At 35.9% G+C, this 18,571-nt stretch overlaps 1 protein-coding gene and 1 long non-coding RNA gene across 3 annotated transcripts in view; one reads left to right on the top strand and one right to left on the bottom strand.

The window, feature by feature from the left end:
• Positions 1–18,571, bottom strand: part of ZNF654 (zinc finger protein 654) — a 97,441-nt gene that overhangs the window by 44,678 nt on the left and 34,192 nt on the right. For both annotated transcript variants that reach the window (XM_029939156.1, XM_029939155.1), the window contains exon 2: positions 16,053–16,198. In XM_029939156.1, coding sequence (XP_029795016.1) covers positions 16,053–16,198 — 146 coding nt within the window. The remainder of the gene's footprint in view (positions 1–16,052; positions 16,199–18,571) is intronic.
• LOC115291638 overlaps positions 1–18,571 on the top strand; it is a 51,076-nt gene that overhangs the window by 17,976 nt on the left and 14,529 nt on the right. The window lies entirely within an intron of this gene.

The following is an 18,571-nucleotide window of genomic DNA, read 5'->3' as shown; positions in this document are numbered from 1 at the left end:
ATTTTAGGTTTGGGAGGCCACATAAGGTCTCTGTCATATTTTTCACACTACTTTTAAAAATGCATACTAGTCTTAGCTTGGAAACCATATTTAAAAGAGAGGTGGGGAGGGGCAGCATTTGACCATGGGCCATAGCCTGCTAACTTCTCAGGTAAAGAATAATCATGTTAAGTACAGAAGTATATAAAAGACCCAAATTGGGGTGCCTGGGTGACTCAGTTGGTTAGGCATCAGACACTTGATCTTGGCTTAGGTCTTCATTTCTGGGTCATGAGCGAGCCTTGCACTGGGCTCTGTGCTGGGCATGTAGTCTACATTTTGAAAAAAACAAAGGCCCCAAATAAAACTTTTAAAGATCAAAAAATCCAGTATGTGAAATGAAAAAATGAACAGAACCATCAGTAAACTGTGGGTCAACTATGGATTCTCTTCAAGTGTCAACCCTTAAGAAAACATAATGGTTGTTTCTAAAATAACTTTTGAGAGGCACCTGGCTGGTTAAGTTCGTAAAGCATGCAACTTTTGATCCTGGCACTTTAGGGGCACCTGGGTGGCTCAGTTGGTTAAGCGTCCGGCTTCAGCTCATCTCATGGTTCATGGGTCAGGCTCTGTGCTCACAGCTAGCTCAGAGCCTAGAGCCTGCTTCAGATTCTGTGTCTCCCTCTCTATCTGACCCTCCCCTGCTCACACTGTCTCTCTCTGTCTCTCAAAAATAAATAAAAAACATAAAAAAATATTTGATCCTGGGGCTTTAGAGATTACTTAAAAATAAAAATCTTTAAAAATATAAAATGTTTTTTAAGGAATTTCCCAAATTTGGTTAAAATTATAAACCCACAGATCCAAGCATAAGATTAAGAAACATCAGGGGCTGCTGGGTGGCTCACTCGGTTGAGTGTCTGACTTCAACTCAGGTCATGATCTCCCAAGTTCATGGGTTTGAGCCCCACGTCGGCCTCTGTGTGGACAGCTGAGAGCGCGGAGCCTGCTTTGGATTCCGTGTCTTCCTCTCTCTCTCTGCCTCACTTCCGCTTGTGTGTGCACACTCTCAAAAATAAGCAAACATTAAAAAAAAAAGAAACATGAAGGAAACTACACAAGGCAAATTGTAATCAAATTTCTTAAAACCAGTTATAAACTTCAAAAGATACCAATATGAAAATGAAAAGACAGGCCACAGAATGGGAGGAAGTATTTACTAATCACTTATCTGATAAAGAATGTATCAACAGAACATATAAAAAAGTCTTACATTTCAATACAGCAAACAAACAAACTGAAAAATGGGCAGAAAATTTGAATAGACAATTTGCCAAAGAAGATATACAATAGCAAATAAGTACACAAAAATATGGTTGCCATCAACCGCACTGAGGAAATGCAAATTAAAACCAAACTGAGATACCACCATACAGCTACTAGAATGGTTATTAGGAAAAACATAATAATAAAAACAAATAAGTAATAATCTTAGAGAAGATGTGGAGAAACTGAAAGCCCCTTAGACAGCTTGTTAGAATTCTAAATGGTATAGTCACCTTGGACACAGTTTGGCAGTTCTATGTTAAACAAATATAAAACGTGACATCTAGAAATTCCATTCCTAGGTAGCTACTCGAGAAATAAAAACATGTGTCCACACAAGACTTATACACAAATATTCATAGCCAAAACCTGGAAACAGTCCAAACATCCATCAGTTGCTGAACACATAAACAGAGTGTTCTATATCCATACAATGGGATACTATTCAGCACAAAAAGGACTGAGCTACTCCTAAGTGCCACAACATGGATGAACCCCCAAAACATTCTTCTAAGTGAAAGAAATCATATGTCAAAGTCAACATTGTGTCATACTGTTTGTATGAAATGTCCAGAAATCACAACTCTATTGAGACAGAACATAGATCAGTGGTTGCCTTGGGCTGAGAAGGGACTGGGAATGGACTGCAAATGAGCATGAGGGAGCTTTTGGTGTGATGATAACATAAAACTAGATTGTGATGACAGATGCACAACTCTGTATATTTACTAAAAACTAGCAGTTGTACATGTACAAAGCATGAATATAATAATATGAAAATTATACCTCAATAAAGCTATTGGGAAAAAAGAGGGAACTAGGGCATCAGGGTGTGACTTAAGCATCCAACTCTAGATTTGGGCTCAGGTTATGATCTCACAGTCGTGAGATAAAGCCCTATGTCAGGTTCTGCACTGACAGCACAGATCCTGCTTGAGATTCTGTCTCCCTCTCTCCATGCCCCAACCCTGCTCATGCTCTGTATCTCTCTCAAAATAAACAATGAACATTTAAATGCCCCTCCTCTGGTCTCACAGGTGCTCTCTTTCAAAAAAACAAAACAAAAAATTTAAAAATTTTAAAAAGATAACTAGAAATGGGTAAGAAGTGAGGAGCGAGGATATATAGACAAAACAAGAGTGATGATATGTTGATAATTGTTGAAGCTGATGATAAGTAAAGGCAGTTCATTATAATATTCCTTCCACTTTTAAATAGGTTTGAAAATTATCAGAATTAAAATTTTTTAAAAACACAAGTATTGACAAAGGTGTAGGAAAACAGGTACTCTTACACTGCTGGCCATATTGTAAATTGAATCACCTCTACAGAGAAATTTGGTGTTATCTATCAAAATGACAAATGTCAAATTCATTGATCTAGCAATTCCCCTAAGATACATCTACAGTATACAAATATACAAGGGTGCCTGGTGGCTCAGGTGGTTAAGTGTCTGACTGTTGATTTTTGACTCAGGTCATGATCCCATGGTTCCTGAGGTCAAGCCCCACATTGAGTTCTGCACTGACAGTGCAGAGCCTCCTTGGGAGTCTCTCTCTACCCCTCCCCCACTAGCTTTCTCTAAAAAAATAAATAAATATGCAGACAAACCTACATATATATATTCTTGTGCATATTCCAAGGGCCACTCATACACAGTGTTTCATTAAAGTGCTATTGATAATGGCAATAAATTAGAAAAAGTAAATACCCATTGTGGGGTATTGGTTAATTTAATTAAATTTTTATATATCCATAAGAGTGAAATGCTCTACAGCCATTTTAATGGCTAGTGAAGGCCTTTCTATGTTGATGGGGAAAGATATTCAAATGAAAAAAGTACAGAATAGTGTATGTACTACACTACAATTTTTGTAAAATGGAGGAAAAGGGAGTATCAATTTTCTTCTTGTATATGCATAAAACATCTCTTGTAAGGAAACCCAAGAAAATAATTACATTGATTGCCTGCAGAAATAGAAACACAAATTGCAGGATATAGCACTGTATATTGACCACATTTTTGAATTTTGAATAAACATGTATTACCTAGTTAAAACTTAAATTACAAAAAAATGGGGGGAGGGAATGTGATAAAAGAAAATCCTTTTTTTTTTAATTAAAAGTTTATTTATTTTTGAGAGAGAGAGAGAGCATAGCAGACTAGGGACAGAAAGAGATGGGACAGAGGATCCAAAGCAGGCCCAAACCAGGGCTCGAACTCACAAACCACGAGATCATGACATGAGCCAAAGTGGGACACTCAACATACTGGGCCACTCTGGTACTCCAGCATAAGGAAATTCTTAAAGGCAGCCTCCCAAAAGGGCACATTAGATACAGGGCCACAAAAATAAGAATGAAAGCAGACTTTTCATCAGGGGTGGGGAGGGAGTAAACAAGACAACAAGAAATGGACATCTTTAAAGTACTGAGGGGTGAAAAAGAACCCATCAACTTAGAATTCAATAATTAGGAAATTATTTTTTCAAAAACAGCCCTCCGTCACTTATACAGAAGCTAATTAATTGGTTTCTGATTAGGTATGGCCAAAGAGGGAAAATGGTGGAAAAATGAAAGACAGGTGAAAGGGAGCAGTGAGAAGAAGTCTTTTTCCCCCTGCTTCTTCAGGGTCATTTTTAGCAGTAATAACATCTCTTCCAAGGTCCCCTCTCATGCAGGTCAGTGGTTCTTTCCCTTATCAACCATCTCTAGTCTCTGGCCTCTAATAATACCTCCTTCTTCCCTTGTCCTTCCATTTCTAGGGCTAATAACCTATTACCATTGCTAACGTCTGGGTTCACCATCCTCTCTTCATCTATTCCTCAAGATCTTCTAACATTTTAAGTGGTACTAGGAGTTAAATTCCTTCTACAAAATTATCTAGCATGACTTACATTTCCCTAACTAGATATTGATTGAAATGACCTATATTATCTTTTTAAAATTTATTTTATTTTTTTATTTTTTTTCCTGCTTTTTATTTATTTTTGAGAGACAGAAAGAGACAGCACGAGCAAGGGAGGGTCAGAGAGAGGGAGACACAGAATCCAAAACAGGTTCCAGGCTCTGAGCTCCTGTCAGCACAGAGCCCGACGCGGGGCTCGAACCCATGAACTGTAAGATCATGACCTGAGCCGAAGCCGGACTCTTAACTGACTGAACCACCCAGGTGCCCCAACCTATATTATCTTAATCAAAAAGGAAGTAAAAAAGGAAACAAACATTTGAGGACTATTTCCTACAAGATGAATGAGAAATGATTTTCTACCCCTCTAACCCTGTTACAGAATTAGAATAGAAACTTATTCAGTATATCATGGCTGGAGAAAACCATAATAGCCTAGAGCCAATAGAAGTCATATATTTATAATATTATTAAATATTTTAAAAATATGTTTGTCTTGGTATCTTGATCCTGGTACAAATTTTTACGATTGGGATATAATTGACATATAACATTGCATTAGTTTCAGGTGTACAACATGATTTGATATTTGCATATATTGCAAAATAACCACCACAATAAGTCTAATTAACACTCATAACCACACTTGGTCACAAATGTTTTTCTTGTGATAAGAACATTCAAGGTCTATATTCTAAAGTAACTTACAAGTATAAAATACAATTTATTAATTATAGTCACCATGCTGTACATTACATTCCAATGATCTATTTATTTTATAACTGAAGTTTGTACCCTTTGACCATTTTCATCAACTTAGCCCAACCTCCTATGACAACCACCAATTTGTTCTCTGTATCTATGAGTTAGGATTTGTTTTATTCTAAATTCCACATAAAAGTGAGACCACATTGTATTTGTCTTTCTGTAACTTCTTTCACTTAAAATAATGCCTTCAAGGGGCACCTGGGTGGCTCAGTCGGTTAAACATCTGACTTTGGCTCAGGTCAGGATCTCGCAGTTCGTGGGTTAGAGCCCCATGTTGGGCTCTATGCTGACAGCTCAGAGCCTGGAGTCTGCTTTGGATTCTGTGTGTATGTGTGTGTGTGTGTGTGTGTGTGTGTGTGTGTGTGTGTGTGTGTGTGTGTGTCTGCCCCTCCCCTGCTCACACTCTGTCTTTCAAAAGTAAATAAACATTAAAAATTAAAAAAACAAAGCACAACAAAATAAAACAAAACCATGCCTTCAAGTTCCATCCATGTTGTCACAAATAACATGACACTTTTTTTGTGGTACATTTATATATGTATATGTATATATTTCACATTTTCTTTACCCATTCATCCATTAATGCGTACTGAGGTTCTGTCTGGTGTTGGCTACTGTAAATATACTACAATGAACATAGGGGTACCAATCTTTTCAAGTTAGTGGTTTTATTTTCTTGGGATAAATACCCAGAAAAATTATTGAATCATAGAGTCGTTCTACTTTTAATTCTTTAACTGTTGTGCATTGTAACTGTAACAATTTACATTCCCAGCAACGGGGCATAAGGGTTTTCTTACCTCCTTGCCAAAACTTATGTCTTGTGTATTTGTTAATAGCCACTCTGACAGTTGTGAGGTGATAACTGTCATTTGATTTGCATTTTCCTGATGATTAATAATGTTGAGCACCTTTCCAAGTACCTGTTAGCCAACTGTATGTCTTCTTTGGCAAAATGTCTATTCAGATCTTCTGCCCATTTTTTAATTAGGCTGTTTGTTTTTTTCCTGTAGAGTTATAGGAGTTCTTTATATATTTGGGATATTAATCCCCTCATCAGCTACATGATTTGCAAATATTTTCTCCTATCTGGTAGGCTGCTTTTGATTTTGTTGATGGTTTCCTCTGCTGTGCAGAAGCTTTTTAGTCTGATGTAGTACCCCTTGTTTACTGTGCTTTTGTTGCCTTTGCTTCTGATGTCAAAGACTGATACCAAGGAGCTTATCACCTGTCTTCTTCTAGTAGTTTTATGGTTTCAGGTCTTAACGTGCAAGTTTTTCATCCATTTTGAGTTGATTTTTGTGTATGGTATAAGACAATAGTTCAGTTCCATTTTTTTGCATGTGGCTGTCCAGTTTTCCCAGCACCATGTATTGAAGAGACTGACCATTCTCCAGTATATATTCTTGGCTCCTTTGATGTAAATTAACTTACCATACATGCATGAATGTATTTCTGGGCTCTCTATTCTCTATTTTATTAATCTATGTGTCTGTTTTTATGTCAATGCCATACTGTTTTGATTATTACAGCTTTGTAATGTAGTTTGAAATCAGGTCACATGATGCCTCCAGCTTTTTCTTCCTTCTCAAGATTGCCTTATCTATTTGGAATCCTTCATGGTTCCACTGAAATCTTATGAATTATTTGTTCTACTTCTATGAAAAATGCCACTGGAGGATTTTTGATAGAGATTGCACTGAATCTGCAGATTGCTTTGGGTTGCATAGATATTTTAACATTAATTCTTCCAAACCATGAGTAATGAATATCTTCCCACTTACGTGTGCCTTCTTCAATTTCTTTCAATAATGTCATATAGTTTTCAGTGTACATGTCTGTCACCTCCTTGGTGAAATTTATTTCTAGATATTTTATTCTTTTTGATACCATTGTAAATAGGACTGTTTTCTTAATTTCTCTGACAATTCATTATTAGCATACAGTAATGCAACTTTTTTACATTGATTTTGTATCCTACAACTTTACTGACTTTATTAATAATTTCTAATAGCTTTTTAGTGGAATCTTTATGGGGTTCTATACATAATATCGTGTCATATGCCAGTAGAGATATTTTAATTCTTTTCTGGTTGGAAAAACATTTTAAAATTTTATTTGTTTGTTTGTTTGTTTGTTTGTTTACATGGTTGCTCTAGCTAGGACTTCCACTAATCTGTGAATAAAAGTGGCAAGAATGGGCGTCCTTGTCTTGTTCCTGATCTTAGAGGGAAAGCTTTCAGCTTTTCACCACTGAGTATGAGTTAAATATGGGCTTGTCACATGTGGCCTTTATGATGTTGATATATGTTCCCTCTGTATCTACTCTGTTGAAAGTATTTCCTTATCATAAATGGATGTTAAATTTTCTTAAATGATTTTCTCCATCTATTGAGAGAATCATATGATTTTTATCCTTTATTAATACAGTGAACATTGATTGATTTATGAATGCTGAACCATCCTTGCATCCCTGGAGAAAAATCCTACTTGATCACAGTGTATGATCTTTTTAATGTACTGTTGTATTTAGTTTGCTAATATTTTGTTGCATATTTTTGCATCTATCCTCCTCAGAGATACTGTCCTTTAGTTTTTCTTTTGTTCTTCTTGTAACTGATTTCTCTTTTCATAATACCATTGTGGTCAGAAAAGATGCTTAATATGATTGCAATATTCTTAAATTTATTAAGATTTTTTGGTGGCATAATAAATGATCTACCCTGTGCACTTGACAAGAATGTACTTTTGGATGGAATATTCTATATATGTCTGTTTAGTCCATCAGGTTTAATGTGTTGTTTAAGGCCGGTGTTTCCTTATTTTTTGTCTGTATGCTCTAAGCATTGATGAAAATGAGGTATTAAAGTTCCCTACTATTACTATTTTGCTATCTATTTCTCTCTTAATATTTGCTTTATGTAATTTAGGTGCACCTAAGGGAATGTTCTTTAGGATTTCTGTATCAGGAGCAATGAGCAAAATTTTGTCACCTTTTTAACAATTTCAAAAGCATTTCATTTTTTTCCTTTTTCTTGTTTTATTCCACAATGAAAGCTGTTGTGTTGTGACCCAGTTCTGTGAACCAAAGCTATTAGGAGGAAGGAAGGAGAAGTTAAAAGGGTTAGATCTATAGTTTTTCAGATATCTGGCTCAGCACAAAATTAATACATAAAAATTCGGAAAAATTCAAACATGTATTTACACCATTCATAATGACGATATACATCTCCTAAAGAAATAGTGGAAATAGTAACAGCTGTTAGTCTACTTACTGCCTTTTTCTCTAGATTTTGTATATCTACACTGAGCAAGAGAATGACCAAGCTGTCCTTCATTTATAATAAAAAAGCAAGGAAACACTATTTTATAAAACTATACATGTAGAATCTTCTAGATTTGACATATCCTGACACGGATGTGAACAGAGTATGTCATCACCTGCTCACTTTTCATCTCTGCCAACAAAAACATAAGCTGATAATCTCTATCTCTTTGCCAATAAAATGTCTATTTAATGCCAGTAAAATAAAGCCTCAACTGCTTCACCTCAAAATTAACAAATGGAGCAATAAAGACCAAAATTATAAGAAAAAATATTTTAGTTACTACAAGCACCCAATCAAATGCTGAGTTTCTAAACATGGCCAGTATAAACAAATGCATGCAGGTCTGTTGAATGTTCACAACAAATCCTGAAAATAAAATATTCTAATATAATGGTAAAGAAAAACAAAGCAATGTTATGGGAATTTGGTATGGGAATTATATTAAGCCCACCAATTGCCTTAAAAAGGAAGTAGTTTCTTTTTTTCTTTTTAATTTTTTTTTTTTTTAAGCAGGATCCATGCCCAATATGGGGCTTGAACTCACAACCCTGAGATCAAGAGTCACATACTCTACCCACTGGGCCAGTCAGGAGTCAGGAGCCCCGGAAATCATTTCTTTAGAGAGATGAAACAAAGAAATAGCAGGCTAGACAGCCTAATGTGAGATTGCCTGCCACAAGTGATTAAGGTTTTGAATAAGTAATAATCAAAATAATTAAAAAACCAAGAAGAAATGAAAGTGCTATATGTTGCAAAGAAAGGATACATTGGGGCCTTTAAGACAAACGTCTTTTGTGGGACCTGGCCCTGCCAAAAAGCAGCTCTTTACAATTATCCTTTATTCCTTTAATTTCTAGGCTATTTTCTAAGTTAGCTGAAGGCCAGACCTAAGTTATAAATACAACCAAATAAAATTTGGCTGAATAGAGACTGAAGTTAGGCACAAATTCTATGATTGAAAGATAGTCCAATATAGCAACATAAACAGAAAGGGTTACTGATATATCATTACAAGTGTGGCCTAACACACAAATGTCTAGCCACTCTAAATAAGACGCTGATTATACCCACTTAATTCCATCAAAGAGAAGGCCTTTTGGTCTTCTCTCCCAGGCAACTTGGCATATTAGGGTATACATTTTTATTGTTTGCCACCACATATAATAAATGCTACTAGCTGAACTAATTCCCTCTCTAGTGAACCATATGGATCTTTGTGCACCTAATGGCTGCCAGGTAAATGCATACGATCCATCACTGAACCCTGCATGGAATGCTGAAGTCTATGAACATTTACTTTCTGTTGGGCTAAAAGGAGGCTGGGAAGGCAGCATTACAGTCAACTTTTATTTTATATGAAACTGGTAAACTGTTCTCTGCCTAAGATCCACTTAGTTTCAGTGTGTTTCGCTTTGTTCTACCTGTAAAATAGGAATCAGTGTTTAACCGATTTAAAACAATAAGACAGTAGGGGGAAAAAAACCTAATTGGATTTGCAAAAGTCATCTCAACTTCTCAGGCCTCAGTTTTCTTGTCTATAAAAGGGATTTAATCTGAGGGGTTTTTTTAGTGCAAATACATACATATACCAAAGCAAAATCATTTCTTTAGAAAATACAGCCTACAAAAAGAGTCAACCTAGGTAAAATCATAATTAGTCAATTTAAGACAATTCTCTATAGGACTTATTCATTTCTACAAAACTTAAAAAAAACACACTTTAGGTATGAATAAAAACAGAATCCACTCTCCTTCCTGTAAAGAACAACTCCACAAAACTCTAGTTTTTAGAGTTTCCTAGTCTATAGAAGGCACATATTTATAATGTATGATTTACAAGGTGGAACAGATTTTATGATGGTGGGCCATATAGACCAGACAGTACTGCCACAGAATACAGTAACTCATATGTTTAACATATATTTCTCACACACACACATACACACACACACACACCAAAATCTTGTAGGTATTACTTAAGTTAATTCTTCAGCTTGTTTATAATTTTTTCGTGTGTCAAATGAATAAAACATTTTAAATGTGATATATATCATAAATAAGATATGAACTATAATGAAATCCATTAAGTATCCTCATCTCCTGTCCATTCACCCTGACTATTTGCCATCCGTGGGAGGCTCCTCTGCTCCTTTGTCTGATTTATTACTATCATGTGTTCAGAGCTCAGCTCCAGTGTTACTTCACCCAGCAAATTTTCCCTGACTTCTCAGACCAAGTCAAGTCCCTGTTATACTCTCTCACTGTAACCTGTAATTCTTTCATGATTATTGTGTAAAAAAATTGTGACTGCTTATTTAATATATTTTAGCTCTGTAAGGTCTTTGAGATTAAGGACTTAACTTATTTTCTATTTTAGCCTAGAAGCAAGCACAAAAATTTACAGAAGGAATAAATGAATAATTATGGAATAATTATTAGAAGAATTTTCTGGTTTACATTTTTATTTAAATGAAATACAAGGGCGCCTGGTGGCTCAGTTGGTTAAGTGTCCAACTTCGGCTCAGACCATGATCTCTCAGTTCATGAGTTCCAGCCCCACCTCAGACTCTTTGCTGACAGCTCAGAGCCTGGAGCCTGCTTCATATTGATCTCCCTCTCTCTCTCCCCCTCCCCTGTTCATGTGCGTGTGCACGCGTGGGCACACTCTCTCTCAAAAATAAATAAAACATTAAAAAAAGTAGAATACTGTTACAGACTTGCTATCCTTTTAATAGTATCACCATGGCGCCATTTCCTCATTTTTCTCTGGTATTAACTTTTCAGTTAAATTCAAATAATGCAGAAGATTTTCCTTATAAGGAACATTACTCTTTGATAAACCATTAAGATAGTTTGCTTTCTTTTACCTAGCACTGTCTATCTCAGGTAAGATTTGCTTCTGCTTAACACATTATTTTTTCATTAGCAGTAATAAAAAAGCTAGAAAGCATTGAAACAGAAGCTAACAAATAAGTTAAATTTTAAAAAACAATAACGTACTTCTGAAAACCTTAAAAGCATTACCCATTACAACACTAATGTTAACAAACATTATATAGGTAAAGGAAGGGGAAATCCAAATAAGCACTGAAACAAGAAAAATACTTCTTGCTTACAAATAATGTATTTCTTTTAATACTTATTTTATTTTCCTCAGAAATCAGTAGAGAATAACTAAAACTGTTTGGGTATTTTTTTAAATGTTTATTTTATTTTTGAGTGACAGAGAAAGAGAGAGAGACAGAGCATGAACAGGGGAGGGGCAGAGAGAGAGAGGGAGTCACAGAATCCAGAGCAGGATCTGGGCTCTAGGCTGTCAGCACAGAGCTGGACACGGGGCTTGAACTCATGAACCATGAGACCATGACCTGAGCCGAAGTCAGATGCTTAAATGACTCAGCCACCCAGGCGCCCCTGTTTGGGTAATTTTTAAAATGACACTCTTTGTAGTGGACATCTGTTATGTTTGTTTACCTGGCTAGCTCTCTTTCACACGGCTTCATTCACTTCTTGCATATCCCTCCACCGTTTCTATGGTTCTGATCAAGTTGCCAGTGAAGTATCCTCACTCTTCCCAGCCATGGGGTGAGCTTATCATCAAACTGAGCCAAAAATCTTACTATACTGTCCTAAGCACAGCAATTAGTCCAAGTAGTGGGCAACCTTGGCTGAGCTCAAGCTCCCAAAAGTATTTTGAAAATTACAAATAGGTGGAGGGAGTTTCTTCTCTCTTGCTTAATAAACTATGCTTAATCCCAGAACTTGTAGCAGCCCCTAGTGAATGAAAACAAAAGAGGGAAGACATAAAGGGGACGAATAGATCTAGATGATATTTTACCCTCTGGATTCAGAAAATCTTGAGACTAGTTCTAGTCCTTACTTTTCCATGGTTTAGTCATCTAATAAATCCCTCCATGCCCTTCTTTTTTTGCTTAAACTAGCTCAAGTTTGTCAACTATAATCAAAAAATCCTACAACATCTCCCATATTCATTTGGGCGCTATAAAATAAGCATAAAAATGATATATGTTTTTTAAATGTTTATTTTGAGAGGGAGAGAGCAAGCACATAGCAGGGTAGGAGCAGAGAGAGAGAAAGAGAAAGAAAGAGAGAGAGAGAGAGAGAAGAAGAAGGTGGAGGAGGAGGAGGAGGAGGAGGAGGAGAGAGAGTCCCAAGCAGGCTCTGCGCTGTCAGCAGAGAGACTGGCATGGGGCTCAATCTCACAAACTATGAGATCATGACCTGACCTGAAATCAAGAGTCTTGACACTTAACTGACTGAGTCATCCAGGCACCTCTCTATTTTCTAATAATATAATTTCCTTAACACTGCATTGCTCTTACAAATCTATATAAGGTTACCTATATAAGTTTAAGTTTCCTTCCTCCTACAAATTTTTTCAGCTTTATTGGGGTGTAATTGACAACAGGAATTGTATGTATTAAGGTATACAACTTGAAGTTTTGATATACATATAGACAATGAATTATCATTGTAATCAAGCTGGTGAACATATCTATCACCTCACATAATTCCCACTTCCAAATTCAAATATATACAAATACTTTTAGAGAAACACAATGTACATGCATTCTCTTAAACTTTATATACATACATAAAGCAAAAATTAAAAAACCATACAGTTAATATATATAAAATTAGTACACCTTTAAGATTTAAAAATGCTAAGTGTACAGAAAGGGTTCAGTCTTCCTACTAGTCTCATGCCCCAGAATTTACAACTTTGAAAATTAAAAAAAAATTTTTTAATGTTTTTTATTTATTTTTGAGAGACAGAGACAGCATGAGCAGGGGAGGGTCAGAGAGAGAGGGAGACACAGAATCCAAAGCAGGCTCCAGCTAGCTGTCAGCACAGAGCCCGATGCCGGATCGAACCCACGAACCATGAGATCATGACCTGAGCAGAAGCCAGACACTTAACCGACTGAGCCACCCAGACACCCCAACTTTGAAAATTTTTAATAGCTATTGATAAGAAGCTTTGTCAGTATTTCTTAATTATGTTTTAAATATTAACTTCTTGACTTCCTGCTGCAGAAGAAGAGAATTTAACTCCTTACACAACCAATTCCACATTCCCATTAGTTATTATTATTTCCTCTATTATTGACCTTTGTAACTTTACTTAACATTTATTTATGGTTTCATGTACTACCGACACTGTTTTGTAAAAAAAGAATTAAAGGAAGGGTATTTTTTAGTGCCCTTATTCTACACTTCAACTCACAATTCCCATCAAATATTCTTATATTGAAAGGTTAATAATTTCCTTCTGTTCTGCAACTATAATTTTTTTTGTACTTTATCTAAAAGTTTAAAGTCTGTAAATTACAGTTACATTAAGGAAAGTATGTAAATAACACTCAGTACATTTTCTAAGTAGTTTGCTATGATTCTGTATTCTTTACTGTTCAGATTATTTTTAATTTTCCCTTTTTATTTCTTTTGCCTTTTATCTCTACCTTAAATGGTTCCACATTCTCAAATTTCCATTTTTAATGAAGGTCTTACATCTACAAGACCTACTACTCAACAGTGACCCCACTTCCCTCTATCTCAAGTAAAAGCCATTATTTTCTGGATCCACTGTCATTTTTCTGGAGCAGATCCTCTAATAATGTCTTACGAAAGGGTATGTCAACAAGTCAATCTTCTACATCCTTACAAGCCTGGAAATGCCTTTTCTAACTCTCACACTTCACTGACAGTTTGGATGAGTATAAAATTCTCCACTGAAAATAATTTCTCCTCAAATCTTTCAAGACACTGATTCATTATATTCTACCACCCACTGTTAGTTAGTTAATGAAGACAGATACCAATCTGATGTTTGTACCTTTGCATGTGACCTAGTTTTTCCTCTCTACAAGGTGTTCAAATCTGGTTTTTTTTTCATTCCTGGTATTCTGAAATCACTAAATGATGTATTTGGTGGAGAATCTTTTATATTCACTGTTTGAGCACTTCTTGAGTTCTTTCAGTCTGGAAGTTCATGACTTTCAGTGCTGGGAAATTCTTTTAGTTTGTCTTTAAGTTTTTCCTCTAATGTATCTTTTAGAAGTTCTTTTTCTAGAACTCCAACTAGTTACAATGATAAACTTCCTACCTAAAGGTACTATATAATTTGCTTTTTCCCGACACATTCCTTCTCTTTGATTCTATTTTATATTCTGGATTGTTTCTTCCAACGTTACTTTCCAAATTTCCTATAGAATTTTACATTTTACCCATCATCATAAAAAACTCTATTTTGGTATCTCATCATTCCATTCACACAGCATAAGTTGATGTTTTAATGTTACACATATCATCTCAAGTCTCTCTGAAAATACACATTATAGATTTTATATTTCTCTTAATATTTTTATTTTTAACATTGATGCTATTTCTTCCAAAAATTTTTTCAGTTTCTCATTGTATATTTTTTTCAAATTAAAGGCATTCCTCAACTGTCTGATGACTCCTGAATACCCATTAATTTTTAAGAATGAGGCCATAAGCAGATTAAATGGGAGCTCTATAAGCATGTCTAGACTTTGATGACCAATGAGTTTTTCTTTAGGGTATATGTGACTAGCTAGCTGTCTCAAAAAAGAAACTTCAGCTGCCAGAATGCAAAGGCCATTGCTCCAAAGTCATTTAATTTCTTTAAAGGAAAGAAAAAAACTGGCAACTCTTTCCCCACTCCATCTTGGCCTTAAGGCCTAGTGATTGACCTGAATGGAAAAAACTTCAATTAACTCCTGTATCTATATTCTCCCAGAGTATCTTATTTCCAACTCTCTACTTCATGCCTTGCATATTCAAATTCTATACCTCTCTAGGATTCTGGGAGGAGGTGGACAGGACAAACTAGACCTCCTATCTTACAAAGCAGAGTATAATTGTACTGTAACTGCTACCCACAGTTTTTAAAAATGCATTACAAATAATCAAGTATACACATAGATAAAAACTACAAAACAACAAGAATTCCACTAAATGATACTTATCCTAGAAGACGTTCTGATATTTTCTATTTTATTTATAATGTTGATAAATGATTTCACAACACATTGTGATGTGTGATTTGACACGCACATACACATGCGCAAAACAAAAAGCAAGTTACACTGTGACTTGCTCTGTCATGTTTCAATGACCATTTACTCTTCTGTTTTTCTCTCCCCAAGAAAATGTTTGAAATCTTTCACTCACTGATGGCTCTTCTCTACTTTCTTTTCTCTGTATTTCTCTCTTTTACATCTTTACTATAATTTTAGTAGGATCTAGAAGGGCAAAAAATTAACACAAGTACTCAGTTTGTGACCTTTAACTTGAATTCCTCTACTTTTTAAAAACCAGGAGCTTCCTAACCTCTTCCTGCCCTGATTTAAGGTCCCTCTGCTAAGTATGATGGCCTCAATTGCTATGTTCTGAGAATTACCATTAGAGCTAGGGAATTAAAAAGGAAAGTGATGGTAGTGACCATAAGAATCTATGAAACAATTCCAACTAACTCTAAAACTAAATGTAAAACTGTGGTTAAATGTTCAAAATTAAGCCTAAATACTTAAGTGAAAAAATGGAATTTTTTTTTGTTATACTCTAAGATTTTAGAAATTTCTTTTTGAGGGAAGATTTTAGGAGGAAAGGCTCCTTTCACAGAGAAAATAATCAAAACCCAATTCCCAAATACGTCAAGAAAAATAATACTTTCATAAGATGCAAAGAGTACTTACAAAGCAAGGCTACTCAAAACATACTGTACGTGCTCACATTCATCTGGGAATGATGCGCTGGCTGATGTAAAACAGCAAAGTGCGGTCTGAAGAACCTGAAGCTGCGGCAAGGGCACCTGCCATCTTCCAGCATAATCTTCAACCACCTAGTAGGGAGGCAAGTCCATCATTATAGGAAATCTTCCCAACATCTCGAGTTTAAAAATGTTGATACTACTACTAGATAAATTAAAACATTAGTTCAGCACGAATACAAATGACTTGGGGACAAAAACATTACTGTATTTTCATCGTGTATATCTGAAAATGAAATTAATTATCTTTGAAAATGCAAGAAATATAATATAAATAATTATACTGTCCAACAGTTGCATCTTTAACAAACTGTAACAAACATAACAAAGACCTTCACCTACCATATCTAGACTTTTTCAAAACATCAATTATCAAATATTAAAATAGCTAGACACTACAATAAAGTAATAAGAAATTAGAAATTAGCATAATTATCATTACTATTTATTAAAAACTAAACTCTAAGGGCATCGTGGGGGCTCTGTCAGTTGAGTGTACAACTCTTGGTTCTGGCTCAGGTCATAATCTCAGAGTCGTGGGATCAAGCCGAGCCTCAGGCTTGAGTATTGAGGCTGCCTAAGAGTCTCTCCCGCTGCCTCTGCCCCTCTGCCCTGCTAATGCTCTCTCTCTCAAATAAAAAATTAATTAATTAAAAGTAAGTTAAAAAATAATAAAGGCTACACTCTTAGCATTCTGACACTAATGAGTATCAAAGATACAATGGCACGACGCTCTGATTCTGAAAGGTTAGCTGTACAATATGATGGAGAAAAGAGTCCAGAATATAAACAGTCTTGGCTCTGTCGCCTTACCAGCTTTGTGAATTTGGACAGGTCATTTCCTTCTCTATGCATTAGTTTCCTCACCATAAAACAGAGATAATAATGCTTAGCTTGCAGATTAGAATAATTTATGAGAAAGCATTTTAGAACTATCAATTGCTATAAAATGCAAATTATGATATCTCCTATGCAAGACTGTCATACTAAAACAATGTATTATATTGTAAAATGTTTATATTTAAAAACAGGTTGGCAAACTACGGCCTACAGGCCAAATCTGACCTGCCACCTGTTTTGGTATGACTCAAAGCTAAGAATGGGATGTTACATTTTTAAATGGTTGAGAAAAATATTTTGTGATTTCTAAAAATCCTATGAAATTCAAGTTTCAGTGTCCATAGAGCTTTCCTGGAACATAACCAGGTTCACCCATTTACATACTATCTATGGCTGCTTTCCTGTGATAACAACCAGTTACGTAGTTCTGACAGAAATCATATGGTTCACAAAGCCTAAAATATTTAATTTCTGCCCTACTACAGAGAAAGTTTGCCAACTCCTGGTTTAAAAGCTGGAGAAAATAGAACAGAGTACAAAAGACAAGAACACTCAGAGCTCAAGGACTTTTCACGCTCATCACTTGCTGTTGGGAGACAATTTTGCATGGGTCTTTTTTATTTCTACAGTTTTGTTTTGTTTTGTTTTGTTTTGTTTTAAGGCTCAACGGGGGTGCCTGGGTGGCATCCAACTTCAGCTCAGGTCATGATCTCACGGTCCACGGGTTCGAGCCCCACGTCAGGCTCTGTGCTGACAGCTCAGAGCCTGGAGTCTGCTTCGGATTCTGTGTCTCACTCTCTCTGTCCTTTCCCTACTCAGACTCTGTCTCTCTGTCTCTCTCTCTCAAAAATAAACATTTAAAAAAATTTTTTTAATTAGGAAAGGCTCAATTGCCTTCATCTTTTCAAAGATATTCATGGGCAACAGCCTCGAAAAATAGAGATGCTGTCTCCCTCCAGAGCCTCATGACCTCTCCCTCTGGAGCAAAGGCCCAGCAGACACACTTAGAGACCACTATAAAAGATTAGGGTTCCCTAAACTTGGGTTTCCTCAACTATGATGAAAACCGACTGTGAGTGCAGGATCCACCTTTGCAGGATCCACTTATGAGACTCGAGAGGCCAGGGGAACCACCCTGAGCATGAAGCGGCTTGCTGTGCCATGAATAATATAGTCCGTTATCTCCGACCCAGGAGTTTCATGTTTTCTGCCAGCATCTGTGAAACTGTGACATGCTAAACCTAGATAAAACTTTAGACCTTTTGTGGTTCACTGACAGTTCCAAATTGCAATACCAGAAAGTTATCTAGTAACGAAAAACTACTACTAATTATGACAACCCCAAATAAGACACTTTTCTAAACTACCACAGGCCAAAAAAATAAAAGGTGGGTAGACTGTGGTTCTCTGACTCTAAATTTTCTCTTCACTAGCATATTTGGCCATCTTTATTAACTTCTTTTTACCACTATTAACACCATTCTGGGTTTGTTTTTTTAATTTTTTTTCTTAATGTTTATTTATTTTTGAGAGACAGAGCATGAGCAGGGGAGGGACAGAGCGAGAGGGAGACACAGAATCTGAAGCAGGCTCCCGGCTCTGAGC

The sequence above is a fragment of the Suricata suricatta genome, chromosome 5, assembly GCF_006229205.1.
Source record: "Suricata suricatta isolate VVHF042 chromosome 5, meerkat_22Aug2017_6uvM2_HiC, whole genome shotgun sequence".
NCBI lineage: Eukaryota > Metazoa > Chordata > Mammalia > Carnivora > Herpestidae > Suricata > Suricata suricatta.
The sequence above is the reverse complement of the archived record's forward strand: the minus strand, read 5'-3'. Positions and strand labels throughout refer to the sequence as shown.